At 38.9% G+C, this 26,007-nt stretch overlaps 1 protein-coding gene across 20 annotated transcripts in view; it reads right to left on the bottom strand.

Moving 5' to 3' along the window:
- The window catches only part of THADA (THADA armadillo repeat containing), a 167,798-nt gene that overhangs the window by 38,700 nt on the left and 103,091 nt on the right, over positions 1–26,007 (bottom strand). For 18 of the 20 annotated variants that reach the window (XR_010471580.1, XM_065058283.1, XM_065058292.1 and 15 more), the window contains 2 exons: positions 23,697–23,812; positions 9,315–9,400 (listed from right to left, as the gene is read on the bottom strand). Coding sequence is in view for 17 of the 20 variants with exons in the window: in XM_065058283.1 (XP_064914355.1) it covers positions 9,315–9,400; positions 23,697–23,812 (202 nt within the window). In the remaining 3 variants the exon portion in view is untranslated. Of the gene's footprint in view, positions 1–9,314; positions 9,401–23,696; positions 23,813–26,007 lie in introns of those variants that run through there. The other 2 variants (XR_010471583.1, XR_010471582.1) reach the window with 1 other exon arrangement.

The following is a 26,007-nucleotide window of genomic DNA, read 5'->3' as shown; positions in this document are numbered from 1 at the left end:
ACAGAGGACTCCACTAGCTCAGTTGTTCAAACCAAGTATATATTTCTAGGTATATTGCTGAAGAAGTGCTTTTATTTCCTATCAACGTTGCTTTACGTTAAGGTATAGCTACCACACGTGCAAGCAGCAACATGAAAACCAACAGGGTGGAAGAGTGAAAGCTCCAGGGCAAGGCAAGGTAGAGCAGCCCTGGGTGGACAAAAAGATTCAAACATTAGGGGAAGAGGGGGAGGGTGTCTTTCATCTTGTTGGTGTCGACACTGCCAACTTCACCAGAGTCTGCAACCCAACATCTGAGAGTGGTGACCCTCCCGTGGACTCCAGGAGCTGGCCATGCACCCAACTTCAGATCCAGTTCAGTAAACCTTCATTTGAATTTTGCAAGGCCAGCATAACCTCGCTCTTTGTCTTCATCTTCGAAGGGAAAAAAATATTTTCATATAAAAAACATAGCGGAGCTACTCACTCCTAGAACTACTAGTTTGCAGAAACTGCAACAGAAGAGTCTTCTGCCACAGATCCTCTTTTTCTGGACATATCAGATACTTTTCTTTTGGTTTGGAATAACTTCTGTTCTTCCCATGTAATTGTGAGAAACTGAACACCCTGGCTCATCTAATTTACGGAAAGTCCCTCTAAAATTGGATGTCTCAACAGCAAAGCCATCAGCAAAAAAGGACTGTCTGCATATTTGCTCAGCCTCAGCACACCATGGAGCAAATCCTTCGGCATTCATCTTGTGTTACACATGCTCTCCAATGCTCTTTTTCCACACAGATATGTACAGAAGGAGAGAAAACCCCTGTCTTATTACCATGCAGTGGAAATATGTCTGCTTTCAACTTCATCACTAAGAAATCTTCCCTGGCTTTCATGTAAATGTTGTCTCCTCTGTTTAACTTCAAGCAAATTCTTTTCTTTGGCTTACACCAAAATATCCGACTAAACCAAAAAACAACACTGGTTCCCAAAGTAAATAGCTGTCTCTGTTGTTAAGATACAGTAAAGAAATACTTTTATTTACAAACAAAATAAAACTGTACAGTTTGAACGACCAGCTGCTGTGAGAAGGAAGAGCAAATTTTGGCTAACCAAACAAGGATCCTGGCAAACAGAAGTCTTGTCCAGGATGCTGACAGATACCAAAGAACCACCAAGAATTAACAGGATTAATTTCTCCTTCCCTCCCCCGCCCTTAAGGATTGTTTCATTTGTGGGAAAGGAAGAACTCTGTCACTCTTCTAGGAAGGGACACATCTTACACAACAACTTGGTTCTCCTCAACACAGAACACGGACATCCCACAGTCTTCCTCAATCCCTTTGTGTCCACTCCACCAAAATACCCACACAACATCTACATCACATCCCCTAGGTTTGAGGGGTTATTTTTTTAAATCCTATTCATGATTAACTGATGCTCAGTCAGTTATATGAAGCTGAATGATCTTTAATGATCTGAAAATAAAGAGGAAGGAAGAGGAGCAGAATGGAATTATCAGACCTGGTGAATCTCCAGCTACAAACCTCCTCAAAGTTTAGCCAGATCCAAAATCTGTGGCCTGCCTGACTGGCTGTGAAATTTCCAGGATTACTCATCTGCCTTCTTCTGCTCTTCCCAGCACTGGCAGGCAGACACTATTCTGTAGTCTCTTCCCAGAATAAGAAGAAACACACAGTAAGGACAGAAAAACTTCCCTGTGAAGGGATTAACAGTCAGCTGACAGACAGCTCGGCTGATCTTTCATCTCAAAGATTCTGTATATTCCAAAGCGACAGAAGTCATTTGAATTCTTTCTATATTTAAAACCTAAACTTGTTTCATTGCCTTGCTAGGTGATGAACAGGGCAGGTTATGTATTTCTGTCAGATTAGGTACTTTTACAGTGGCTGTCTGGGCTACTGCCAATTGGACGCCTCTTCGTATCAACATGTGTACATTGTGCGAGGGGCTTTTTTTCTGTACCTGTGATCATGATACATTTAAGTATTTGCACACTTCAAGATAAACGAAAGAGATCAACTCCTGTATGCAGCACCTCGAGCACTCATCCCATCTTCCTACTAGAGGCTCCAGAAAGCAAGAACAGAGTAGACAATAAGGAGAGAAATTACAAGCATAAGAAAACTTATTGACACTCTACAAAGTCAGACAAAAATTACAAGCAGCAGCATTGAAATGCTGTTGCATCTGCAGTACAATGTTATGGGAAGGGGGTCCAAGCATCAAAAATTCATCAGCATTCACAAAGACGCAGAAGAACTTGTAATTATTTATGGACTGAGAAGAGGTTAAAATCCTTTGCGCTCACTAATTGCCATCTATCCAAGGGCATCTGAAGAAATCATATGAACAGAGAGAAGGCTGAAAGGTAGCCAGTGCCAAGAAAATAGTTTCCTAGACAAATATTAAGTATTTTCTTTCGTATTTTCCCTGTCACTGGTAAATGGAAAAAAAAAGACAACGGAAAAGTATAATTTATTACAATGTGGAACTAACATAACTGTTGATGATCAGGAAAAGGGCTTAAGTAGGATGTTTTCTTTTAAAGACATCTGCAATATCTTCAACACCAGAGACTACACATTAGTACTCACAATAAAACTGAAAACTACAAACACAAGTGATTAACAGAATCTGCTGATAATATACTGCTGCATCCCTTTGTATTTTGTACAGTATAAAGGAAAGTTTCCAAAGGAAAAGAAAGGGGAGGAAAAAAGCATTTGATCCAGACACTGAGGCTGCTATTTTCTATACAGCATCTCTCTGGCACAGCACCAAGTTTTCCACTTTGTTTTGCATTCACAGAAAACCATAAAGCCCCACTGCAAGTAGCAAATGCCGGAATCTGAAGAGAACCTGAAACAAGATTCTAGAAGGATGGGCAGTTTCCATCTTCAGAAGGAGACAGAATCTTTAACTGCGAACATGAACAAACACCGTCAATTCTACTCTCCCCTGGAGTCACTTATTTCATATGACACCTTTCTATAATCGCTGCTGAACACAGCGTTTTACTGTCTGCAACTCCCGGTCAATCCCTGTCTCTTGGACCTCAACAGTCCCATCCTCAACTTGTTAATTCTCCTGCCTTTGTGGAGTCAGAATATTGGGTACCCAACCGCACTTCCTTTTGACTTGTCCAATTTCCTGTCAGTAGGCGTAGGCCACTTAGGTGACTCCATAAATATGTTTTAAATCTTTACTTTCAGTCAAAATAACAACACTGACCAACTGTCAGAGTCAATATACTGGCACAAAAAGTTTATATAATTTCTGACATAACAAACAAAAACTACTTTCAATTTGTTCAGATGGGATTTCTTAAGTTTCAGCTAATTAGACGAAATAACCAAAACATGCATTAGCAAGCTGCCAGTGTTTTTGTTCAATAAACTGCTTGGCCACACTTCTTAATGATCTAGGTAAAGAAATTTATACTATGGCTAAAATAACCAACTTAGTTATTCCTGTTAAATTTTTACTGTTTAAACATTATCAGTTTTTAAGTAGGCCTGCAGAAGAACTTATTTTAGTTACCATTTACCTTTTTTTCGAAATAAGAAAAAAAAAGTACAATAAAAAAAAGTAGGCATAACCTTCAAATGTTATTTGAAAGTCCTACAAATCATATTCCCACAAAAACATTTAAGAGATTCCTACTTTTAAAATTATCTTTCAAGGCAAAGCATCTACAAGTTTGACAATGCACACTATTTCTACCAATATATTTTACAACTTCTGATTAAAAAGGACAAATATAACTAAAACAATGGTATTTGCAATTTCTGTCATTTAAAACACGGTATTTTGCCATATTTGAGAGCACAAAAAAAGGACAAAATCAGCAGTTGTACATAATTGCCCATGTTTCTGATCTCATACACAGGTGTGACACACAGTATTTTTGGCAATTGTTTCTGTTGCTCATGAGCAGAATTTAACTAAGCTACATCTACAAAAGGTTTAGCTGTTTGGAAGACAGTAAGAAAATAGAACTCTGTTTTTGCAAGACTCAAGGAAAGAATATATTAGGGAGAGCAGAATACTGGATTCTCCATTTTGATAAGAAATAATCTATTTATGAACAAAATTAATTATGCAAATACTGAATAACCATTCCCACTGACAACAACAGTGGAGTTTGGTTAATCTCAAGAACTTTTATAAATACTTTCATCTCAAACGTAGAAAGGAAAAACACATGGTTAGACTTCAAGTAGCAGCTTCTCCTAAATCACAGACTCATCCTATTTGACATCCTCTTTAAGTGTTTCCTCTTTCTCATCAAACTTGAATTTTGAAGACACTATAGGAGATTGACAGCATACATATAGGATAAAAGAACAACTTGGAAGGACTACCTTTAGCAAATTCTTCTTTCTTCTTTTCCCTGAATTCTGTTCTACATCCTATTTCACTTATGTTGATGGCCTTTATAGACTCAAAACAACACTTTATTGATGAGTACCATTTTTTTGAACACAACCCTGGGAAGCTACGCTTTTATTAAAGTCTATTTTGCATGCATTTTTTCCTTCATGAATTGACAAAATACTATCAGGAAACTGTTTTGAGATGCAACCAAGAAAGAAAAAGTGACCACTTCATCTTGTGGCTCTCTTCATGTGTCACAGAGAGACAAATCTGAGCTTTCACTGAAACACTCTGCTCTGGCTCCTGCGTTACTTGCACTGCAGCATCACAGAAATACTCTCATCGTTTCGCTTCAGACACCAACTTCCAGGAGAAGATCTGAAAGCAGGAAAGTCTATGATGTGTCCTGTCAAAAGTCCATATATTCCACAGAGGAATCTTACCCACTGGAACACTGTGTTACAGCACAGCCTGCATGCAGGTTGGTATCCTGTCTCTTACAAAGCCCATCTCCAAGCACAGAAAAAAAATCACAGAATCACAGGATGTCAGGGATTGGAAGGGACCTCAAAAGATCATCTAGTCCAACGTCCCCACCAGAGCAGGAACACACAGATGAGGTTACCCAGATGTGTCCAGGCAGTTTTGGAATGTCTCCAGAGAAGGAGACTCCACAACCCCCCTGGGCAGCCTGTTCCAGTTCTCTGGCACCCTCCCTGAGAAGTTTCTTCTCAAATTTAAGTGGAACCTCTTGTGTTCCAGTTTGCACCCATTACCCCTTGTCTTATCATTGGTTGTCACCAAGAAGAGCCTGGCTCCATCCTCCTGACACTCACCCTTTACATATTTGTAAACATTAATAAGGTCACCCCTCAGTCTCCTCCAAGCTAAAGAGCCCCAGCTCCCTCAGCCTTTCCTCATAAGGGAGATGCTCCACTCCCCATCATCTCTGTTGCCCTGTGCTGGACTCTCTCCAGCAGTTCCCTGTCCTTCTGGAACTGAGGGGCCCAGAACTGGACACAATATTCCAGGTGTGGTCTCACCAGGGCAGAGTAGAGGGGAAGGAGAACCTCTCTGGACCTTCTAACCACCCCCCTTCTAATACACCCCAGGATGCCACTGGCCCTCCTGGCCACAAGGGCACAGTGCTGGCTCATGGTCATCCTGCTGTCCACCAGGACCCCCAGGTCCCTTTCCCCTATACTGCTCTCTAGCAGGTTGTTGCCTCAGACACAGACATGGATCTGCAGCAATACAGCTTCACAGATGCCTCCTTCTCGCTCCTGCTGATCAAGACTTGCAAATTTGCAAATAGTTATAAATACAGCTGAGGCTGGACATGTTCTCACCTGGACTCGGAGGCACCATTCCCCTCCAAAGAGGTCCACAAGTGTTCTTTGCTTCCTGCAGTAATGTTTGAAGAGTAAAGTTTAAGAAATTCCCCTTGTTCCTACACCATCCACTCTGGTGCTGGTTTACTTCTGGAGGGGTAATGGAACTGATTCTAGCAGGGTACAAGTGCCAGAAAATCCCCTGGAAGTGGTCTGCGTTGTTCTACCCATTAGAGTGAAATGGCCCTGGACCTCTGTCATTCCAGGTCTATAAAACAGTTAGCATAGATCTGTAAGAACAAATTCACTGGGTAGTATTAATAATTATTAATACTGAAAGTAGACATTAACTCATCAGATAATCGTAGATCTGGTAAGAACTTTTGTTTGCTCTCAATACAGGAAAAAAAAAGTATTTTTATTTATATATTTTAACTTTTTTAATTTGCATCAGGTTTTTTTTTTTTCTGAGTTCCAACTGCGATTGATAACTGAAAAAAGCATGTTGTAAGTCCTGTTATGTACTGTCTCTGCACATCAGAAGACCCTCAGGCACATTGGGAGCTGGAAGAAGTACTGCAGAGTTTGCCTATCAGCTCCAGGAAAGAAAACTGTATTTTCCCAGTGATGTGAATCAGGCAACACTTCCATCCAAACCAGCAGATCAGAATAACTACAGGGTTTCTTTATTTGTATTAAGATAAATAATCATCATTTGGCCAGCGGTAAATTTTTAGCTGGACAAGATGCTTTTGGTATCCATTACTTCCTGCCTTCCTTACACGACATTTTAAATTGTTTTGAATTTGTGAAGTGAATTCCCTAAGGGCTGTCCTGCACTTTAAGAGACAGATTTTATTAATTGAAGACAACAAATCACTTACAGAAAATAATCGTAATGTAGGAAAGGCCTAGGCAGGGCCATACTCTGAAAATCTCTTTGTAATTGTAGCCCCTTTAGACAGACATAATCAATTAGAAGTGGTCTGATTTTAACCAGTTGCAGGCTCATTACATTGCATTCCCATTTCTGTTGATGAAAATCAGTTTCAGCCTGTGGCCTGGAGCTCATATACAGCACTTCCTGGGGCCTCTTAGATAAACACATCAAGAAACAGTTTTATTTGGATTTGTCCTTCACCCTTTATTCATTGAAGCAACTTTACAAAGCAAGATTAAAACAGACAAAAATTGGCTCAAAACCAGAGATAGTCATATTATGAGTAAGATATTTAATCTCAGACAAGTATAAAACTTCAGTTAATTATTATTCCTTACAGAACATATTTAAATACAAGACTCAAAACATTCATTTTTAACTGCTGAGTTTAGTCTTTCTCTTACTGTGCCATGGGACACTCAGTTTCTATTTAATATAAACATTACTCCCTCATTTCAGAAGTGCTTCTGCCTGTGATATATGAAATTGTCCCTAATGTATCTTCAAGTTTTCAAAACCGCATTTCCAGTCTAAGTTTCTGCTCTCTGTAGATACTGCCTGAAACATGTAATTTTAAACCTATGTAGGAATGAAACTTTCTAATGAACTACCCCTGAGCAGAGAGAGCATGCAAAAGTAATTGCTTTCATTCTACAGAAATCATACAGTACAGAGTTTTGAAAAATAAAAGAATCCACTGCAGTCGGTAATGCAGGCACAGCGTGGTGCACTCCCTCAGGCTCAAAGGGCTATTCACGAGTCAGGGGCGTAAAAAGAGAGGGAAGTCTCCTGGTGTGGAGAGGTCAATAAAAGCCCCAAAGATAACTGAAATAGGAAACAGACTGATAAGGGAAATGCAATATCTATTAAGTAAGCACATGAGGAGCCCTCACCTGGAATACTGGTTGTTCCTTCATTAAGAAAATGTAAAAATAGAGCTGAAGGGTCAATGATGGGAATAATCAGAAGAGGAGGAAAAAAACTTCATGTGAAGAGAATACAGAAAGACTGGGATGATTCACACCATAAAGGGGGTGAACAAAGGTAGAGGATCATGATTAAAATAAGTGTAAAAATTAATATTCCAAAGAGGATCTATGTTTAAAAAAAGGAGTACTCAAAATAAAGAGAATGGTGATGAGACTAAATACAGTTGAAGGGGGCTCTGGGGATCGTTTTTGTTTATTTTGTAGATGTGATATAAAGCTAGACTTTAATGTATTGCAAAGGATAATCACTAAGATCAATGGCACATCAGGATTTAAGAAACTTTATTTTCTATAAATATTGAAAATAAATAAATACACATTGTAACATAAGAATTACTGATGGTAGGTATAGCCTACCTCCAAAAAAACATTCAAGAACCATGAAAAGCTTATCCCTGGAGACATGCTATATTAAAACTGGTTTATACAGGGTGGTACGTTCCTGCCTATTCAGCATGCAACCCTTACCTAGTCATAAACTGTGGCCAGTGCCCAACAGAAAGAGACCTGCAGTGCAACATCATCCTTTACTGAATAGTGTAGCTTGACATCTGGGCTCCAAGAGAAAGGAATGACTCCTCAGATGACATGAAAGATCAGACCCAATTCCTAGAGTCCCTGGTAACCCTAATCATGCTCCTCTGGTATGCTGGAACCCACTCGTGACATATTTTCTATGTGTCTATGCTTCTGTCCCAAGGGACAGATTCTGCATCAACCTCTCTGAAGAAGCAAATTTCAGACATGTTCACCACCAACTCATTTTCCTCACAGCTATCACCATTAGAAGTGTGCATTCACAAGAAACCACACAAATAGCAGTTATGGAATTGAACTACTACTACTAAAGGTCTATGCAAAAAAAAAAAAGCAAAATGAATTGGTTTTAAAATTAAGAACAGCACCCAAAACCAGAGTATCTGAAATTAAGAATAGTTCCAATGACTTAAAAGCAGTGTTAGAATCAGTCATTAAGAAATTTAATGAAATGAAAGAACTATTCTGTAACTGCCTTCCTGGACCGACAAGGTAATTGATTACTCACTTGTTCATTAGAACTAAACAGAACAGGCCCACAAGGAAGCAAGTTACAGCTGACTGAAAGCTGCCTACCCACAGTCACACTTGAAAGGGTTCCCCTTCCTCCTTACCTTTGTTTCCTTTATTGTTTACACTATGTTTTGTATTGTGGCAAGAAATACTCTGCATCATTAAAAACTGATAGTTCTGACTGGCCCTTCAAAAACTTCACAGTGATAAAGAATCAACACTAAAAAAAAAAAAAAAAAAAAAAAATGTAAAGATGCTCTCACAGTTTAAAACTTCTAAATATGAGAAAATGCTGTTTCTCTAACATGCTTTAGGTGTCTAATGATGGAACATCTCTGTGGCTTTCAGGAAAGCTTAAAGTAGTAATATTTTAGGGGTTGGATTTTGTTTGTGTGTACAACTTCGGATCAGAAAAATCATTTTGGTACACTGAAGGGTGTTGCCCAGGACCAGCTCTACAGAAGGTAAAATAAAGGGCCCTTCTACACAAAGCAGCTAAAGGACTCCAGCATTCAGTAGATATGATGAGTATAAATAATATATTATTGCTTCTCCAGATCCAACAGAGCTCAAATTTCCCCACAGGTATTCCACCCAATTTATAGAGCTGTACATTTGACTTACCCTGCTTTTGAAACTCCCCCAGGTGAGTACTCAGCAGCACAAGGACATCAAGATAGGCAGCTCTGGTCACCAAACAAGGATTTGGCCTAGGAAAATCAAATTACTAGACATTAAATCATTGTAACATCCATGCTCAGAAACAGTGAAATGCACCAGCTTGGTGTGTCTATTTTACTTAATTAATGAAGATCAACCACTGATCAAATTAGACTGGGTATGTGAAATCATTAGGCCAGGTTACCTCAGCTTCACATCCTGGCCCATTCTGAATGACAGTCACCTTAGCAGAATGGCAAAATTCACAGTTCATACATTTCATTACCAATGGATGAATCAGCTTGCCCCAGCAACTAGGATGTCTTTGTTTTGTTTATGGATAATGTGTGTGACTAAATGTGTTAAGAAAAATAAGTCTTCGGGTCTTATTGTTACAGTTCATAGAAGAGAAAATTCCTCATGAAAGGTACCTACTACATCTTTTTAACCATCACACACCTCTCACTGTTCTGATGAAGAACACAAGAGGCATGAATGGTTTTAAAGTTAGATATTTTTCCTCAGACAAGAATATCATGTATAACACAAATTAGTGATTAGCTACTTTCCATTCTACCTCTTCAAGTCACACGTGGTAAGACATTTTCTCTCCAATTAGAAAAGCAAATTAGGTTAACATCTTAATTGTTTTTTATATTGTTATCACTGTAGGTTTAGCCAGGAAAACTTTTCTTAAAATATAATTTAATAGTGGAGAAACAGGAAACCCAGTTCAAAACACAGAAATTATTCTGATGAATCCAATGGGACCTGCACTAAACTAAAAACTTAGAGAATCAAGCAGCACAAGCTTAAATAATGACTAATTCTGTTCAGTATTTAATTTTTATTTTATCTGGCACTTTCCTTGTATGCTTATCTTAACGTTTGAAACTCTTTCAAAAAATGTTAATTAAAAATGTTCCAACAAACATTCTCAACTCTGTAACATCTTTAAAATTCAAGAAAAAAAAATCTTTTTCAAATAAGATAAGCGATCATGACATAAATATGAAAGATCTGAGGTTCTTGCATAGAAGTTTGGCAGTTGTATTTGCCTATGGAGAGTTAGTCTATGATTCTGTTAAAAAAAGACAACTTTTACCAGAAACACTGCTCTCATCTTCAGTAATGAACTGTAATAAGCCTACATTAGTTTTATGGTCTACGATATTAGGCAACTATATAACATATAGCAGACTGCATGCGACAAGGATTTATATTTGGAATTTTTTTTATTTCTTTCGCATGAACGGAGACTTTTTAGACACTTTCCTAGTCATGAACCTTCCAGAACTTCTCCATGCTTGCTTCTTACCACTTGCCTTAAAGAGCTAAAAGCCTGCCTGCAGAGGAGATGTGCATCCATACAAACTGATACCATAAGAAGCCAAAGCAATTTTAATATGGGCTATTTTGAAAAGCTGTATCAGAAAGACTTACTTTCTGTCCACCCTAAGTGAACCTTTCTTCTTAATCTTGGGCATCTAGTTGCTGCCCAAGTTGTTCTTCACAATCTGTGTGAAAACACCACCAAGAAATACTCACAGGGTTAGGAGCTCAACTCAAGACAAAAGAGTGACAGGCCAGTCAAAGGCTTAGAAGAAAAAGGAACCAAGAGGTCTCTCACCAGTGCCCATTAAATGAACAGAAGGAGCCATGATAGATTTCAATTAAGATGAGGAATTCAACAGGCTTGCTGCACTTCAGCTCCCTTGAAAAATGGAAGACTCACTTATTATTCAGTCATTTCACTGGAAAGAAAAATTCCAATGTACAAACTGTGCCTTGGGAAAAAACATGGCTGATGCAACCTTTACTGAACAAGTGACAACAGCAATACTGACATGTTTTTTTATTCTGGTCCAGCTTTTAAGCATTTACCACTTCATTTTGTGTATGCGCATATGCATGTTTTGATTTTGAAATGAGGTTTCTCTAGGACAAAACATGCCAAACGTTTGTTCTTGGCTGGTTCCATTGCTCTGGTGATGCTAGTGAATTCTCAGCCATATGTGCCAGACGGACACAACAGGAAATTCAGTTTTCCAAAACCAAGAAATTTCAGTGTTGTTCAGACCGTAGCAGAAAGCTGTCCTGAAGACAATCAAACTGTGATTTGCATAACAGACCTGACAGCCAAAAATCACATGCTGAACCTTTCAAATGATACCCTGTGCACTATTTAAGATGACCGGTTCATGCAGAACTTCAACAATGAGAGCGGGAAGAGTACAAGATGTTTCTTTTTTAACACAGATACCCAAATATAGTGGTGTTCTCATAAACACGCTTTGAGGAAATCTGTCTCCAAACAAGAAAGTCACAGCAGTAGCAAGGGTGGGAGCTCCAGGCATCTGGAACAGCGTTCCTTGTTTTGTCCAAAACCCCAAAAATTAGTTCATTTCCCTTCCAACCTGGATATTAATGGAAACAAATACATCATATGCTCACTCCAGATGATAAACTCTATGTGACTCTCAACAGGATAGAGCTAGAGATGTTTAGGATTCTCATATCTAAGGGTATGTCCACACAGAAATTTAAGAAGGATACAAAAACAATATTCATACTACTACACACATATACTAATAGCAGGGTAGTGATGCCATTCCAGAGATCCATACCTCAATAAAGTAACACTGTCTACACTAGCAAGTAGGCTGGTGTAACAAGAGCAGATTCATGAAGTTGAACAGCTGGTACCAAAGACCCAGCGGCCACCCTACACAACATGCCCAGAGACATTAAAACGTAATTTTCAGAAGTTCATCTTGTTGCTTCTTGTTTCTTTTTAGATAGAGAGTTTATATAATAGAAGCTTAACACACAGTTTCTAGCACTGCTTTGTGACGCTGTACTTGGAGGCTGACTGGCCACGTGGAAATAAAAATCAGCTCACAGATGGCCACCGAGTGGAATTTCACCAACTACTATTGTAGAACATTACAACACATCTGCCTGAAGAGAGGGCAAAGGCTGTCTGCCCTGAGTAATAGGTAAAACACAAGCATCGGCACAGACCTGACCAGCCACGGCGGGGCAAGAAGACATCTGCAACCTTTAGAAGCACAGGCAGGGATGGAAAGGATTACTGCTTAGAAAGAACAAGGCTCAGAATAAATGTGTTTCTAATTTAATCAAGGAGAAGGAAACAATGGCAGGAGGAGCTGCTGTGTCCCTACTAGATCATCACCAAGCTCCATAGAAGATACAAGGTGATGGAAAGTACAGAAGTCAAAAAAGTTAGAGACTGCAAGTTTTAAAGGGTCTACAGATAATTTTTTTTCTAACTGCCCAAAGCTCCAGCCGAACAGTATTTTCAGTATGGGAAAAAAAGTGTCTTTTAAAAATTGTTATTAAATTGTTAAATTGCATGGCTGAACAGTAGACAAATCTGAAAACACAGGTACCAGCTTCCATACTAAGAAATCTGATGCATTACAGTGAATTTCTGGATTAGATCCTGAAAATAAAGTCTTCCAAACCAACCGAATTTCTTATCACTAATGCTGAACAAGTAATTTGGGGTAAGGTAGTCAGACTTCTTTGTAATTCCAATTTCGATTCTGTTAAGTGAATATAAACTTAGAACAGCTGAAGTCACTGACAGTAGGAAATCTTCTGTTAGCCATTAGAGTCCAGGGATTTTTTTTTTTTAAGAGGAAAAGGTTAATGGAACTAAATACTTCTTTAAAATTCACAAGCTCCTGGTCAAATGCCTTTGAAAAGGCCCAGGTTAAGCACTTACAGGATGCTGTACGACAGGACTAACAATAAGCTGTTTGTTTTCAACAAGGAGCTGCCTGGTAGGTGGATGGGGCAGCGCACCCTTCAGCAGATATTCCCCCTCTACACGTGTAGATCAGACCGGGCAGCTTCAGAAGCTCCACATGCAACACTGCATTCTGCTCCAGCCACCTTTAAGTACCACTGATTGCAGCTTAGCTCTGCGAAACATGAGATCAATCCTAGATTCTCACACTTGGGAGCCTGCAAATATTATTTTTTTAAAGTTTGATTCACCTTCTGTAGTTAAGTCATGCTTAATTTAAGGCAGTCATCAGTTTGCTTATTTTGGATGGCAGATCTGATGCAAACCAAACTGGCATTTATTGGAGAAATCAGCAATGTGTGGTCACAGACCTCCTGTGCACCCTGCTTGCACACATGGTTTCAACTGTATCAGGAATACACGGCTTAACTTCGAAAACTCAGTTTCTCTTGTATTACTGTTTATTTTAAAGAAGATCAACACTAATGAATTATGGAGCAAAATACCTCCTCTTCCAAGGGAAACAACAAGGAGCAAAGAACATGGAAAGTTCACACATTTGGCCTCAATTCAGTCAGAACACTGGGAAAAAATTTAAATTAAATATACAACTTCTTGCTCTTCTAACGACTAAGGTCTGCAGAGGCCCTTAAACCTCATTTCTACTCATTACAGGATACCATTTATAACCATTCAGATTTCTACATATAAACAAAGATGGTCAACACACCTTTATGCAGAGCAAGCATCAAACAATTTTGATGCACAAATTTGCAGATTCTCATTCTCTTCTCAAACCCCCAATTTTCAATTACACTGAGTCAAACGGCTCAAAAAAACAATTGCTATTTTCTCATGGATCACTCCTGTTTTTCCAAAAGAGCATCATCTCAGAGACAAACAACAGTGACAATAATATATTGCATTTGTTACATAAATAAGACAGATCCGAGTCACTGACTATAAAATCAAAGTTGTTTGTGTTAATGTTTATACTATTTGGTTTTGGTTGTTCCAGTCAATAGAAACTCATTGTTTCCAAAGATGTAGCTTATTTAGCTCATATTTTTTCCTCATTAGGAAACAGATGTTGCAAAACTATTAGCAGAACAACTGCTATAAACATACAGAAACTTAAGGTATTTACTAAACATTTAACAACATAAATATCAAAGCATATTTGATCATACTTCCAATGAGCACTTCACAAACTTCAAATGCAGCCTGGCAGTTAATGTCTATTACATAAAAACCCATTGCATCGCTCTTAGGAATTAGTTTAGTTATAGAAATCTTAGTGCAGTTACTTATCATAGGGCTGTCCAAAAAAACCAAACAACTTCAGTGAAAGGTCTCGGAAAAACTCCATGTTTTGCAGCTTCCAAGTATTTAGGGTAGTCTGAAGGATTTCAAGGCTTCCAACCAATGCTGCGTTACTAATACAAGCTAATATAATCTGTCAAACTGGAATATTATTTTATTAAATAAATAACAAACTAAATAGTTTCATCCTAATAATATGCAGCATGTGCATCACATAATGGCTACACAGGCTGTGAGTGAACATTTTTTCAGAGTAAAGTACAGTGTTTAAATTACTGTTAGCGACTTCTAATCTACACACTCACATTCGTTGCTCTCAGCCCCAATCCTTAAAAACTAATGACAGGATTTGGCTCACGAATGAAGCTAATACAGAACTTTAGTGTAAATCATACAACTTTCAAAGCCACCTACAAACCCCTGTATTTTGTCCAAACAGTTCACGATGCAATCTTAAGCATCAGAGTAAAGGAACAGCAGCGCTGGCAAGATTACAAGGGCAACTCTTCCCAAGGCCAGTTCATTGCTGCCTTGAGAACAAGAAGAGAATCATCCTTATGACTTGTGTGACTGTTTCCACTTCAGTTTCCAAAGTGGTCTATTCATTAAATGATCTGCCTATTCCTTTCTCTGGTCTTTAATGAAAAACTCACTCACTGCAATGCTGTATGTTTCTGGAGCCTTTGGAAAGCCTGAAAAAGCCTAAAATTCCTGGAAGGAAGACCTTTTCAAAAGACTGAACTTATCAATAGTATTTTAGGAAGAGCTTCATATTAAAAGAAAAAAGAAAACTTGTCATAGCTAAACACTACCCCGTTCTTCTGTTTAAATAACGCGTTATTGTCAAAAAACCCCTCAGCAACACCTATTCAATTCTACATTTTATCTGGCAGAAAATAAATCAGTCTGCTGGTGTTGAATTTAAACCCTGAATTCTCCTGCTTTCTAGCCACCAATATTACGTACAGTTTCTGCTTCCAACACATGAATCAAATTGGTTTCCTAAACATCATATTCTAGATAATACGGAGTATGCTATTGTAATAGCCTTTGCACAAATTCTTGTATTTCTAAACTTTACAAACATTTCTGATGAGTCAACATTTTACATACAATTGAGGCTGGAATTTCATTTTCAGCTCTGGCATAAACACAGGGAAGAATCTGGATTAAGTCCAGCACGTCCTAACGCCAGCTGGTACTTGGGAATGGGGTCAATGCAGCTTCCTATTCTGAGTTTCCCAGTCAGCCTTTGTCTTCCATCATCTCAGCTCTTCAGGCTGGCACACTGGCAACTAAATTTTGGGTTTACAGAGCATCCTTCCCTCACTACGAAGTTCCAGCTTACCCCTTCCTGAAGAATGCCCAATCTCCGAAAAGTATTCTTTCTGCCAGTGGACAGATTCTTCTGATACACAATCTGCATTTGTATCAGCTAAAATATCTTTTGAAAGCACCAAGAAGTGCACCTTCTGTGATGTCTGAGTCTTGATACAGTCAGTTCTACATAATCCTTACCAGGCTATCCATACCAAGTTTTATCCTTTTATCCTGGCCAAGCCGGCCTTGTACTGACCACATTTTAGCTGCAGAGAGAGCTGTAAAATGATCATTTGTCAGTCATGGAGGCAACCAAGCTTATGGAAATCAGACCAACACACACAATGAGAAGCTGATTAAAAGATTAAATATCACATTGTTTTGGTTACTAGCTTTCAAATTCTGCAGTGTTCTAGAGACTGAGGTTTGGGGGGGTATATTTGTTGAGAAGGTAGCCTTCAGATTTTAATCTATTTTTCTCTCAGAGCCCACATCTGTAGTACTGAATACACATGCATGGCCTTCTTCTTGTCTTCTTGAAGAGACATTAATAATGGATTTAATTATTAAACTTTGTCCACAGCATTTTTAACCATGTAATACAAAACCAGCACATCAGCGAACATCACGGCCAACAGACCCAGATTTAATGGAAAGCATTCTTAAAAAAAAAAAAGGTAATAATGAAGCCTACACTACTAAGTAATCCTTGCTGAGTTCCTGGAAGCGCAGAAACACCCACACAGAGATACAAACATCTAATAACAGCGCATCTGCTTGCCGCTTGGTGCTGTTGAGACCTTCTTGGTGTAACTACCACGTGCACGGTCCCCTTGACTTGCCCATTCTATAAGGCCAGATCGTCCCACATTTGAGCAGGCATTTTCTCCAAAGGGAAAGTTGCTGGTTTGGTCACTTAAGATTTTCTACTACCACCAAAAGCTAGACTGTTATGTTACTGTTAGTTTCCCTGGTATAGGCAGAAAATTTATTGCTTCAAAAAGAAGCTACACAAATTATTTTTTCATTGTGATAAAACCAAGAACATCCTGAGTTTCAGCTATTAGGAAAAATTAATCTGTGCTCTGGCTGTCCTTGGTGAATGACACTGAAAGGTTGTGTTCTGTTAGTGTTGTTTTTAGCATACCAGATTGATAAAATAATCCCGTCTGTTCTCTTTTCTGTTCTCTTAATGAGAACCGTATGTGAGCCCTTAGCAGCATCCTTAAAAACTTAGAGGTCAAACTAATCCCATGTGCAAATGTAATGAATTTTACACAATTAACATTAGGGGTTTTGCCTATAGAAGGCAAGCTGCTAAAACTCTTTTGTTTATTTATTGGAAAGCATTATCAGATATGAGTGAGGATTTATGTCCAAAACCTGTAATTACGCCTGGTTTGAGCCTACTCTGAATGTTGCACAGGTGGAGGGAACACACCTTAAACAACCTTATTCAATATTCCCTGAATGCTTCTATTTAAGTTAGGAGTAAACCTATATGCCTATGAACCACAGAATGTTTCTCTTCTTAAATGTACATCTTCAACTTCAGTCTGAAGTTTAAACATCTCTACTGATACCCAAAGCAAATGTTCCAAAACAAGCAATCACCAACTGCCTAAATAAACCATTTGTAGCTGTGTTAAGGATACTGTTATCAAAACTGGTGAAAAGAGCAGACTTGGAGCAGCCCAGAAACCTAAATTAGCCTGCTTAAAGCACGTACAATTTAAATTAATGTCTCCAAGAATACATTTATGAACAATGACGTAACTGTTATGACTCTGCTCTCTAAAGCAAAGACGAACCAGGCTGAATTAAGCTCATGGGTCAGAAAGTGCAGATTAATAAATTACCACTGTGCACCTGATGTGCAATAACTGCTCATACTGGTACACTTGCTTTCAGCTGGAACAGGACAACAAAAGTTTCCCTTGATGTTGTGTGTGATAGAGCAAGAGTGCACACATGAATTATTGGTCCAGCCCAGTCGACAGAAAATTAACTTTTCAATGTGAAATCTAGTAAATAGACTTCCATAAACCCAGGCTCAGTCATTAAAATGACTTTCGATTTTTGAACACAGCTGCATAAGCATACAGACCACCAAAGAACAAAGATTAATTAACTGTACTTCTCAATGTGTAGATTTTAAAGACAAGAAATGGAAAAGTCAGAAACGGGAAGATGCCAAGAGCAGACACAGCTTTTGATGGACAAGCAGGTTCATTTGATGCAGTGAGAGGCAGAGGCAAGAGAACTATCTGAAGAGGAGGGCCACTCTGCCATGGAGGATATCTTACTGTCTCCTTAGTTGCTGCCTTCTTGCTCTTTTGAAAGCACAAAATGCCCCGTCCAGATCCCAAAGAACATCCCCCTTCAAAAAAAACACAAAAAAAACAAAACACAAACAAATAAAAAAAAAAAATCACACAGAGGCTGCTTGCAAAGCTGCAGAGTCATAGGCATCTTTCTTCCATATCTAGATATGCCTGCACATGTCTCTGGAAGCTTCCACACAGCCACCGTAAAGAGCACAAAACACTGTTTAGTCTTTAATAGCCCTAGAAATGGACTGCCATGTGCCCTCAGAGACAATGAGAAGAAAAAGGGCACATTTAGGTGACACTGTCTGCTGAAAGCATGGCAAGGCCACGTTCCTGTATTACACCCACCTGGCGTGAAGCTCCTGCCAGGCAGGCCTCAGCCTGGCTGTCTGCCAGCTGTCCCACAACACTGCCAGGAGTGGAGGGCAAGGGGATGCTACAGACTTGATGCAGTGCCATGGCCACCAACTCAGCAAGTTAAGATACTCCACAGCATTATAAAATACCTGAGATTTCCCCCATTCAAAGCAGTTACAGCTGGATCATCCTAGAGTCAGCCTGGAGAAAACTGAGCTTCAGGTATCTCAGTGGACAGTGAACCTGATTGTGAGTCCGAGCCTGGAAGAATTTTTGCATAGATTTGTTGTGTGAGCTTGAATTCTTGCGCCCCTACACCAGGATCCATTTGTGTTTTTCAGTCATAGAACCATAGAATCATTTTGCTTGGAAGAGACCTTCAGGATCATTGAGTCCAGCCATAACCTAACCTAACTCTAGCACTAAACCATGTCCCTAAGAATCTCATCTGAATGCTTTTTAAACACCTCCAGGGATGGTGGCTTCACCACTTCCCTGGGCAGCCTGTTCCAATGCCTGACAATCCTTTCCGTGAAGAATTTTTTCCCAATATCCACTCTAACCCTCCCCTGGGGCAAATTGAGGCCGTTTCGTCTTGTCCCCTGCACAGAGGGCAGGGCTCAGCAGCACCGCGGAGGATACACGGGTTACAAAGCCCAGCGCACACCGGGCAGGCGAGCCGTTCCAGAGCAACTAGTGTGTCTTTGCAAAACGCAAACCCAGTTTGTTTTATACAAGGCTGCTCCACAGAAGTTGGTTTCAAGAAAGCAGCCTTCTTAGAAGTAAACTTTCCCAGTGCAGATGAGCTCTTGGCTAAGAAATGGCACATGGCTAGAGGTTAGCAGAATGGATTATTTGACTTCTGGCAGAACCTCAAAGTCTTTTCCCCCTCCTGTGGTCTCCAGTCAGAAGGAAGGCAGGAAAAAAAGAAATCTAACTAAAAGCACTGGAAGATAGCATCCTACAGCAAAGCTGTGCAATGACATGATTTCACAAAATTTCCAATACCAATACTTTGCTGTGCCAAAGGCTACAAATGAAACAAGACAGATATTTCCGGGACTTCTGTGTAACAAATTACCAGCTCCAAAGGCCGCTCTTTTAGGTTTCTGTATTTATGAAGCAGAAGGCACCTGGAGTTAGTTGGTATGCAGTTGAGCTAAAAACCACTTTTTTTTTTCTTTTTTTTTCTTTTTTTTTTTTTTTTTTTAAATTCACATGAAAGAACTTTGAACTCTTTCAAAGGCTTAGCTTGATATATTGATTATTTTTTTAAAGCTTTCACCAGACTAATTTCCATCACTTCATTCCATCAGCTCAGCTCTCCAACAAGGCAGATTTTCTATAATTTTCAATTTCTGTTCTTCTCAAACACCCTGCATGTCCCATACTTGCAAATAATACAATAAATTAACAGTGGTGTGGAGGTGAGGGAAAGCAATAACATTACTAAACCACTTTAAACTAACAAACGAGTATTCTAAAACAAAATAAAAAACACCAAATGAAGGATAAACCTACAAGCGAAGTGAAAAGTTTCAAACATCACCTTGAGAAGTGGAGGGAAGGCCATGTCTCATTCACCAGAGCATCACAAATGGAAATACTGTTTTTGAATACTCAAAAAAGTTAGTGTTTTGAAGATGTAAAAAAACCCAAGGAAGGTAGAGGAAAGATGGGTTTTTTTTCTTCTGATATTCTAATACATACAACAAAGGAAAAAAAGAAATATCCTATTAACATGAGAAGGCTGCCTCCACAACAGACACAAAATACCAGTTGAAAAAGTCAACGCTTTATGAAATTCAGTTTTCATTATTTTATTCTCTAAAGCAAAATCAGATGGGGGAGTGGAGGAGGGAGAAGAGATCAGTGTATCACAGGGAACGTGCAACAAGTTTCTTGAGCTATTCTGCACCAATACATTCTGATGAAAGGAAATTACATTCTGACCTTGAAAAGGTAAAACAACAACCAAAACTCAAACAAACAAAAAACCTCACCCGGTCCAGCAAACAGCTGGGGAACAATAATCTTTCCTCCAGATATATACACGTGACAGTTGAGTCTCATTTTTAAGAACCACTTACTCAATCCAAAATTCTGTAATTCAAGTTTCTCAGAGACGTTTGTTCCTAGTACAAAGGAAGCATGTAGCTGGAAGAACACCAGCAAGACCTTTACAGAACTAGCTCAGAAATGTGAATGGAGACTTATGTTTGAAAATACTTCCCCGTTTCCCCAAATCACAAACCATTTTCCTGTTATTTTAACATTTTTTTTTACCCCTTTCAGATTAATAGTGAGTGCCTCTAACACCCTCTTTTCAAACAATCCCTGCACTACAGTATCAGTGACACACTAAGTTATCTCCACATAAGGAAAGGTAAAATAAACAGATGGAGATTACTGAATTTTTCTCTGTGGTACCCACTCTCTTTGCCTGAACAGAAAGAAGGTAAGAATGACCGTACGTTGACTGAGGGTCCTGCCAGCCAGCACCCAATACGCTTTCCCAACATCCCGAAAACTGCACAGATGGACTTAGTGGGTTTTACAACTTGGTTGCCAAGCAACCTCCCAAAACTCCTTTAAAACAAGAAATTGAGAAAAAAACAAACAAAACCCCCAAAACTCACCGTTCCTCACAGATCGGCTGTTCAGCTCCACACGGCCAAATGTAAATGGTAAAGCTGCACACAATGTGGGAAGCTAAAACTACCAGAAGATACCACCTCTTTCAACATCTTTGTTGTTGCTGTTTGGGTTGTTTGTTGGTGGTTTTTCACTTGTTTTTAAATCACATCACACTGAACACATTTATCTCAAGCAGAAAGTTAAGAGGAAAGCAAATTGTTTCAGCTTTATCATTTATTGTCATCTTAAGTTTAAAACATATTTGGAAGTAAACTGGGTTAGCGAAGATTTCATGGATATTTTAGTTGCTTTTTTTAGACTAAAATAAAAAAAACACCTTAGCTCAAACTGTGCCTAAGCACATATGGCTGCACAGGCTCAGAGAGAATGATAAAGTATAACAGAAATTTGCAAAAATAGTTTGTCTGTAAAAGCAAAACAAAACAATGCTTTAACTTAGGATTGCAAACATCTGTGCTTGTAATATACAATTTTCCTATCTACGGAGAAAGACATTTAAAAACCTTTGTATAGTATTAACTGCATAATTGAGAACGCATGAGTATGGAAAGGAGGCTACAACAAACTGAGAAAATGAAAATGTGCTATGGACAGAGGGTTAATATTACCATATACAGCTACGGCTTTTTACAGGCAAGTGAAAGAGAAAATACATCTCTTCAGGCAAATATCTATACCATGCACCTGAAAACATTTTATTTCTGGAGATAACAGAAAAAAGAAAATCAGCACTAATACAACGGATGTATTAAAAAGGCCAGTTCTGAAAAAATACTTTGAAAACACAGAATTTATTTGAAGTCTGTAATGAGAAGAGCCTGGCCATTACATATTTGCTGCAGAAGAAAGAGGTTTTAATTATTTAGCACCAGTATCTTTCTATCGAATTTGGTCTCCCGTGTTGTGTTTTTTCTTTTATTATTTATTCATTTATAAGAGTATCAATGCCTTTAGTTTAATTAAGTAAATGACCATTCTTATTTAGAGACTGAAAAATGCTCATGCTCAGTCAAATTGAAAGGTCCACCAAATCCAGCACAATGTCTCAAACAGGAAAGGGAAGCGCAGGGACAATGACACCTGCCAAAAGGCTCTCTCTGAACCCTGAAGGTTGCTGAAAGATTTCTTGAGCCAACTGTGACATCTACATACTTGGTCACCTCACTGGGCTTTTCTTCTATGACTGTCTTCAATCATTTGCTAAAAATTCAGATAGGTTTAAAGTCAACAGTATCTTGCATCATGGAATTCCATAGCTAAACTAAAATTACATTTTCCAGGTTAAAAATAAAAAAAATCTCAGGCTAATTAGTCCTTCCCTGTCTAGAAATTACTCTGTACTTGTATTGCTAGTCCTTTTACTGCCCATTTCTACTGTATCTTCTTGGGGATTTACACAGTATTCAAATATACAACATGGGTTAATAGACAGACATAAGTGTGTTTTCTGTTTTGTTCTGTATTTTTTTTTAATGATATGTGACTCCTTCCCTCTTGGACTCTACTTAGAATCAGAGTGATTTTTTTTCCAACAAAAAAATCTGCTCAGTCAACCACTCCTTCCCCGGGTGAAGTCCAGACTGCTTTATTCATGTGCATCATTTCACAATTATTTATATCAAGTTTTAGGTGTTGCACCATCACTCTCACTCTCTCAGGAGACTGTTCTGTAATTCTCAAAGACCAATGGTATCTTGATTACCCCAATTCAGTTGACACTGGCAGAAGACTTACTGAACCCGCTAGTCACTCCCCTTCTCCAAATCACTTAGAATTTCCCTTTTGATGATCACAAAGCAACACAAGTTTTATCAGATTCACATTATACTGCATTGGTGACTTCCCTCCACTGTGCAATCTGCACCCTGGCATATTTTACCTAGTTAGTTATCTACACAAGGACTTGTGCTCTCTGTCCACAACTGATTCCCTTGAGGTTTTCAGTGGGAATTTATAAAACCAATTGATGAGATCAAGTAAAGAAAGAGAAAAAGTTTCTGGATTGCAGTATGTAGGTCATCTGAAGATCTTTTTACAGAAAGCTAAGGAAAATGTTTCCAAAACTATCCTGGATTGTTTGTGGGCAGCTAAATATTTTTGATAGTTTCAACAATTGCTGACATTTTCCTACTACTTTTTTGTAAAGGTCAAAGTCAGGGAAAATAGTAACATAAAAACCTCACATATGTGGAATATTTTTCTTAGCCTAGAAGCAACATTCATGCCTTTCTCAAAAAGGCTGCTTCTGTAGGCATTTTCATTCATGCGTTGTTTTTTGAGTTTTTCTTTAAATGATTGGACTATAAAATACAGCTGAGAATGAACTAAGAGAAGACTAAAACACAGTGACATACACAGGTAAAGTATACTTATGTTTTTTCATCCCTTGTTTTTTTAAGAAAAAAAATAATCTCAATTTAAAAATAATAGCAAGCCAATAAGGCATCTAAATTTTACATGTTTCTATGAAAAAACACCTGTCCAGTTTGCTAAAATAAAAAATTATTTTGAAAACCACCCAAGCCTTCCATATGTTAGTAACCTATGTGTATAAACATCTACATATATTGTATTTTATCTTACCTTTTAGCCAGCCACAGTTTAGTTCCTATACAGGTAATGATGTCATCCAATCGCTGCTCAAAGTCGGAACTAACGCGCTGTTTTGAATCGAAGTACGACCGCAGCAAGTGAAAAACCTAAATTAAAAAAAAGAAGAAGAAACTAGAGTTTGCAACCACTGCTTTCCCTCCAAATAACTGTAAGATGAAAACAACCACCTGCAAAACGAACAACTATTACTCAAGGAAAAATGTGTATTTATCTGCCATGGCAACGGATGGAATCTTTAAATTGCCTATTCTTTAAAATTCACTTTTCACAGTAATCAATAAAACACAGGAAGTGCTGAAGACGTCAGCCTCGGTGAAGCGAGCAGAGGACAGCCCGATGACAACGGAAGCATCCCGCAACTCTTGACCTTTTGGCAGCCCCCGCACAGCCGTCCCTGCCGCACGTGGGGAGCGGGGCCTACAACCAAGGAGACTAGGAAGGGTCTCCAAAACGCACTCACTGAGCCAAAAGCTTTTAAAAGGCCGTAAAATTATCATCCATAACCACTGGCAGAAAAGCATCTTTGCTCTTGCTCCCGAGATCCTTCAGGGCTCCGGTTGCAGCGGGCACAGTTGAGTTTCACAGAGAGGGGAGATGTTCCCACCCTTCCGTTCCGAGGGCAGAGAAGACAGAGCTCCTGCTCTGGGGCTACCACCTCCTCCAGAGCTTCACAGAAAAGCCTAGTAGACACATCCTAGCTACCGTGAACAAAAGAATTCAGCGTACCAAAACAAAAAGCATGAATTGTAGCTTTCTGGTCAGACAGTTAACAAAGCAAATAATAATTCTTCTTAGAGGCCTACCTTTGCTATTTAAAGCTAGGTTTTAAAGGTAGTATTGAATATACACGTAAGTGTTAAGAAAAAATTGAGTTAAAAAATAGGTCTAGTCATCTAGACCACAAGCATGAAAAGGAAATATTGGATAATACATGAAAGCTGATACCAAGTGTGCAGTGGAAAGGGACCCTCCAAGCCCAGCCCCTGTAGCACTCATCCTATGCATGCGGGAGCGGTGCCCAACACACACTTGTGACACAAGTGATGGTGCTCACATCATCCCACCTAGTTTTTACCTTTCCCATTCACACACAAGTGAACAGGCAACACGTAGATGACTTAATTTCTAAATGGAAAAAGACAGAGACATGTGGTGCAATACTGAAGCCTCATGGGCAAGATCTTGCTCACGTTAAGGAGTTTTGCACCTGCATGCAATTTGGAAGTTGAAATAAGAGAAAGAGAGTGCTAACTCTCCCTCTTTAACTTACAGCCTCCAAATTTGAAATTCTATTTGCCTACAGAGGTAAGTTACATTGATAGACAAGGCAGGGTTTCTAAGCAAACTGAAAAAGTACACCCCCTCCCCTCGATGGTTTATTGAAACGGGCAACATGCAGAATTTCTGAAGCTTTAGAGGTGCTATCAGACCATTTCTGAAAATACATTCATGAGCATTTTATAAGGAAACACTCTTAATGTGTGAGAGTATCAGCACTTCATACTTGCAAAGCGACAATTTTACAAAGTGCTAGTGGATCAAGCTGGGCCTTTACTTTGGGAAAAGAAAAAAACCTTTATATCCAGACTTGTATATCTCAGAATTTGGTTTCCTGCATTCCAGCTGTCACTTGCCCCTGGGGTTATATTTTTGTTTGTTTGTTTGCTTGTTTTGGAAACATAAGCACTGCTGCATAGCATTAACTTGACACAATTTCATCTGGGTTATTTTTTGTAAAATCATTCAAGTGGAAAAACAGCTGCAGTGGTTTCAAATAAGCATGGAAACAGAACAGAAGAGATGTCAAGAGACTATCTATAATCCATACAAACACTGAGGCAGGGTCTAAACATTTTCTACTGAAACAAATGGCTGATTGTCCAAATCCTGAGAACAGCCAAGAAAACAGATTTCAAAATATCTGTATGCAACATCTTCTAGTGTTTCTCCCTCAAAATCCAAGCTCTTGAGGTAAGGTGTTCCTCTCCACTCCCTCTCTTGCCCTTACGGTAAACAACTGCTCTCTGGACACCATTCAGCCTGCCCAGATTTTTTCCTAGTGAGATACTTATTAAAGAGAGATCCCACTGGGCTCCTTTGACAGGAACAATGAAATAAATTCTCATCTCCCTGTGTTAGCAGGTGCTCTGGAGGCAAGAGACATCCCAGAAAGAAAGCCGTCATCTCGTCTGTCTGGGTTTTTTTTAAATCTTCTGAAGTCCTCTGTACTGAACATCATTCTGTCGACAGCAGACCATCTTTCTAAGATGTTTTTTCCAAG

This window comes from Columba livia, chromosome 3 (assembly GCF_036013475.1).
Source record: "Columba livia isolate bColLiv1 breed racing homer chromosome 3, bColLiv1.pat.W.v2, whole genome shotgun sequence".
NCBI lineage: Eukaryota > Metazoa > Chordata > Aves > Columbiformes > Columbidae > Columba > Columba livia.
The sequence above is the reverse complement of the archived record's forward strand: the minus strand, read 5'-3'. Positions and strand labels throughout refer to the sequence as shown.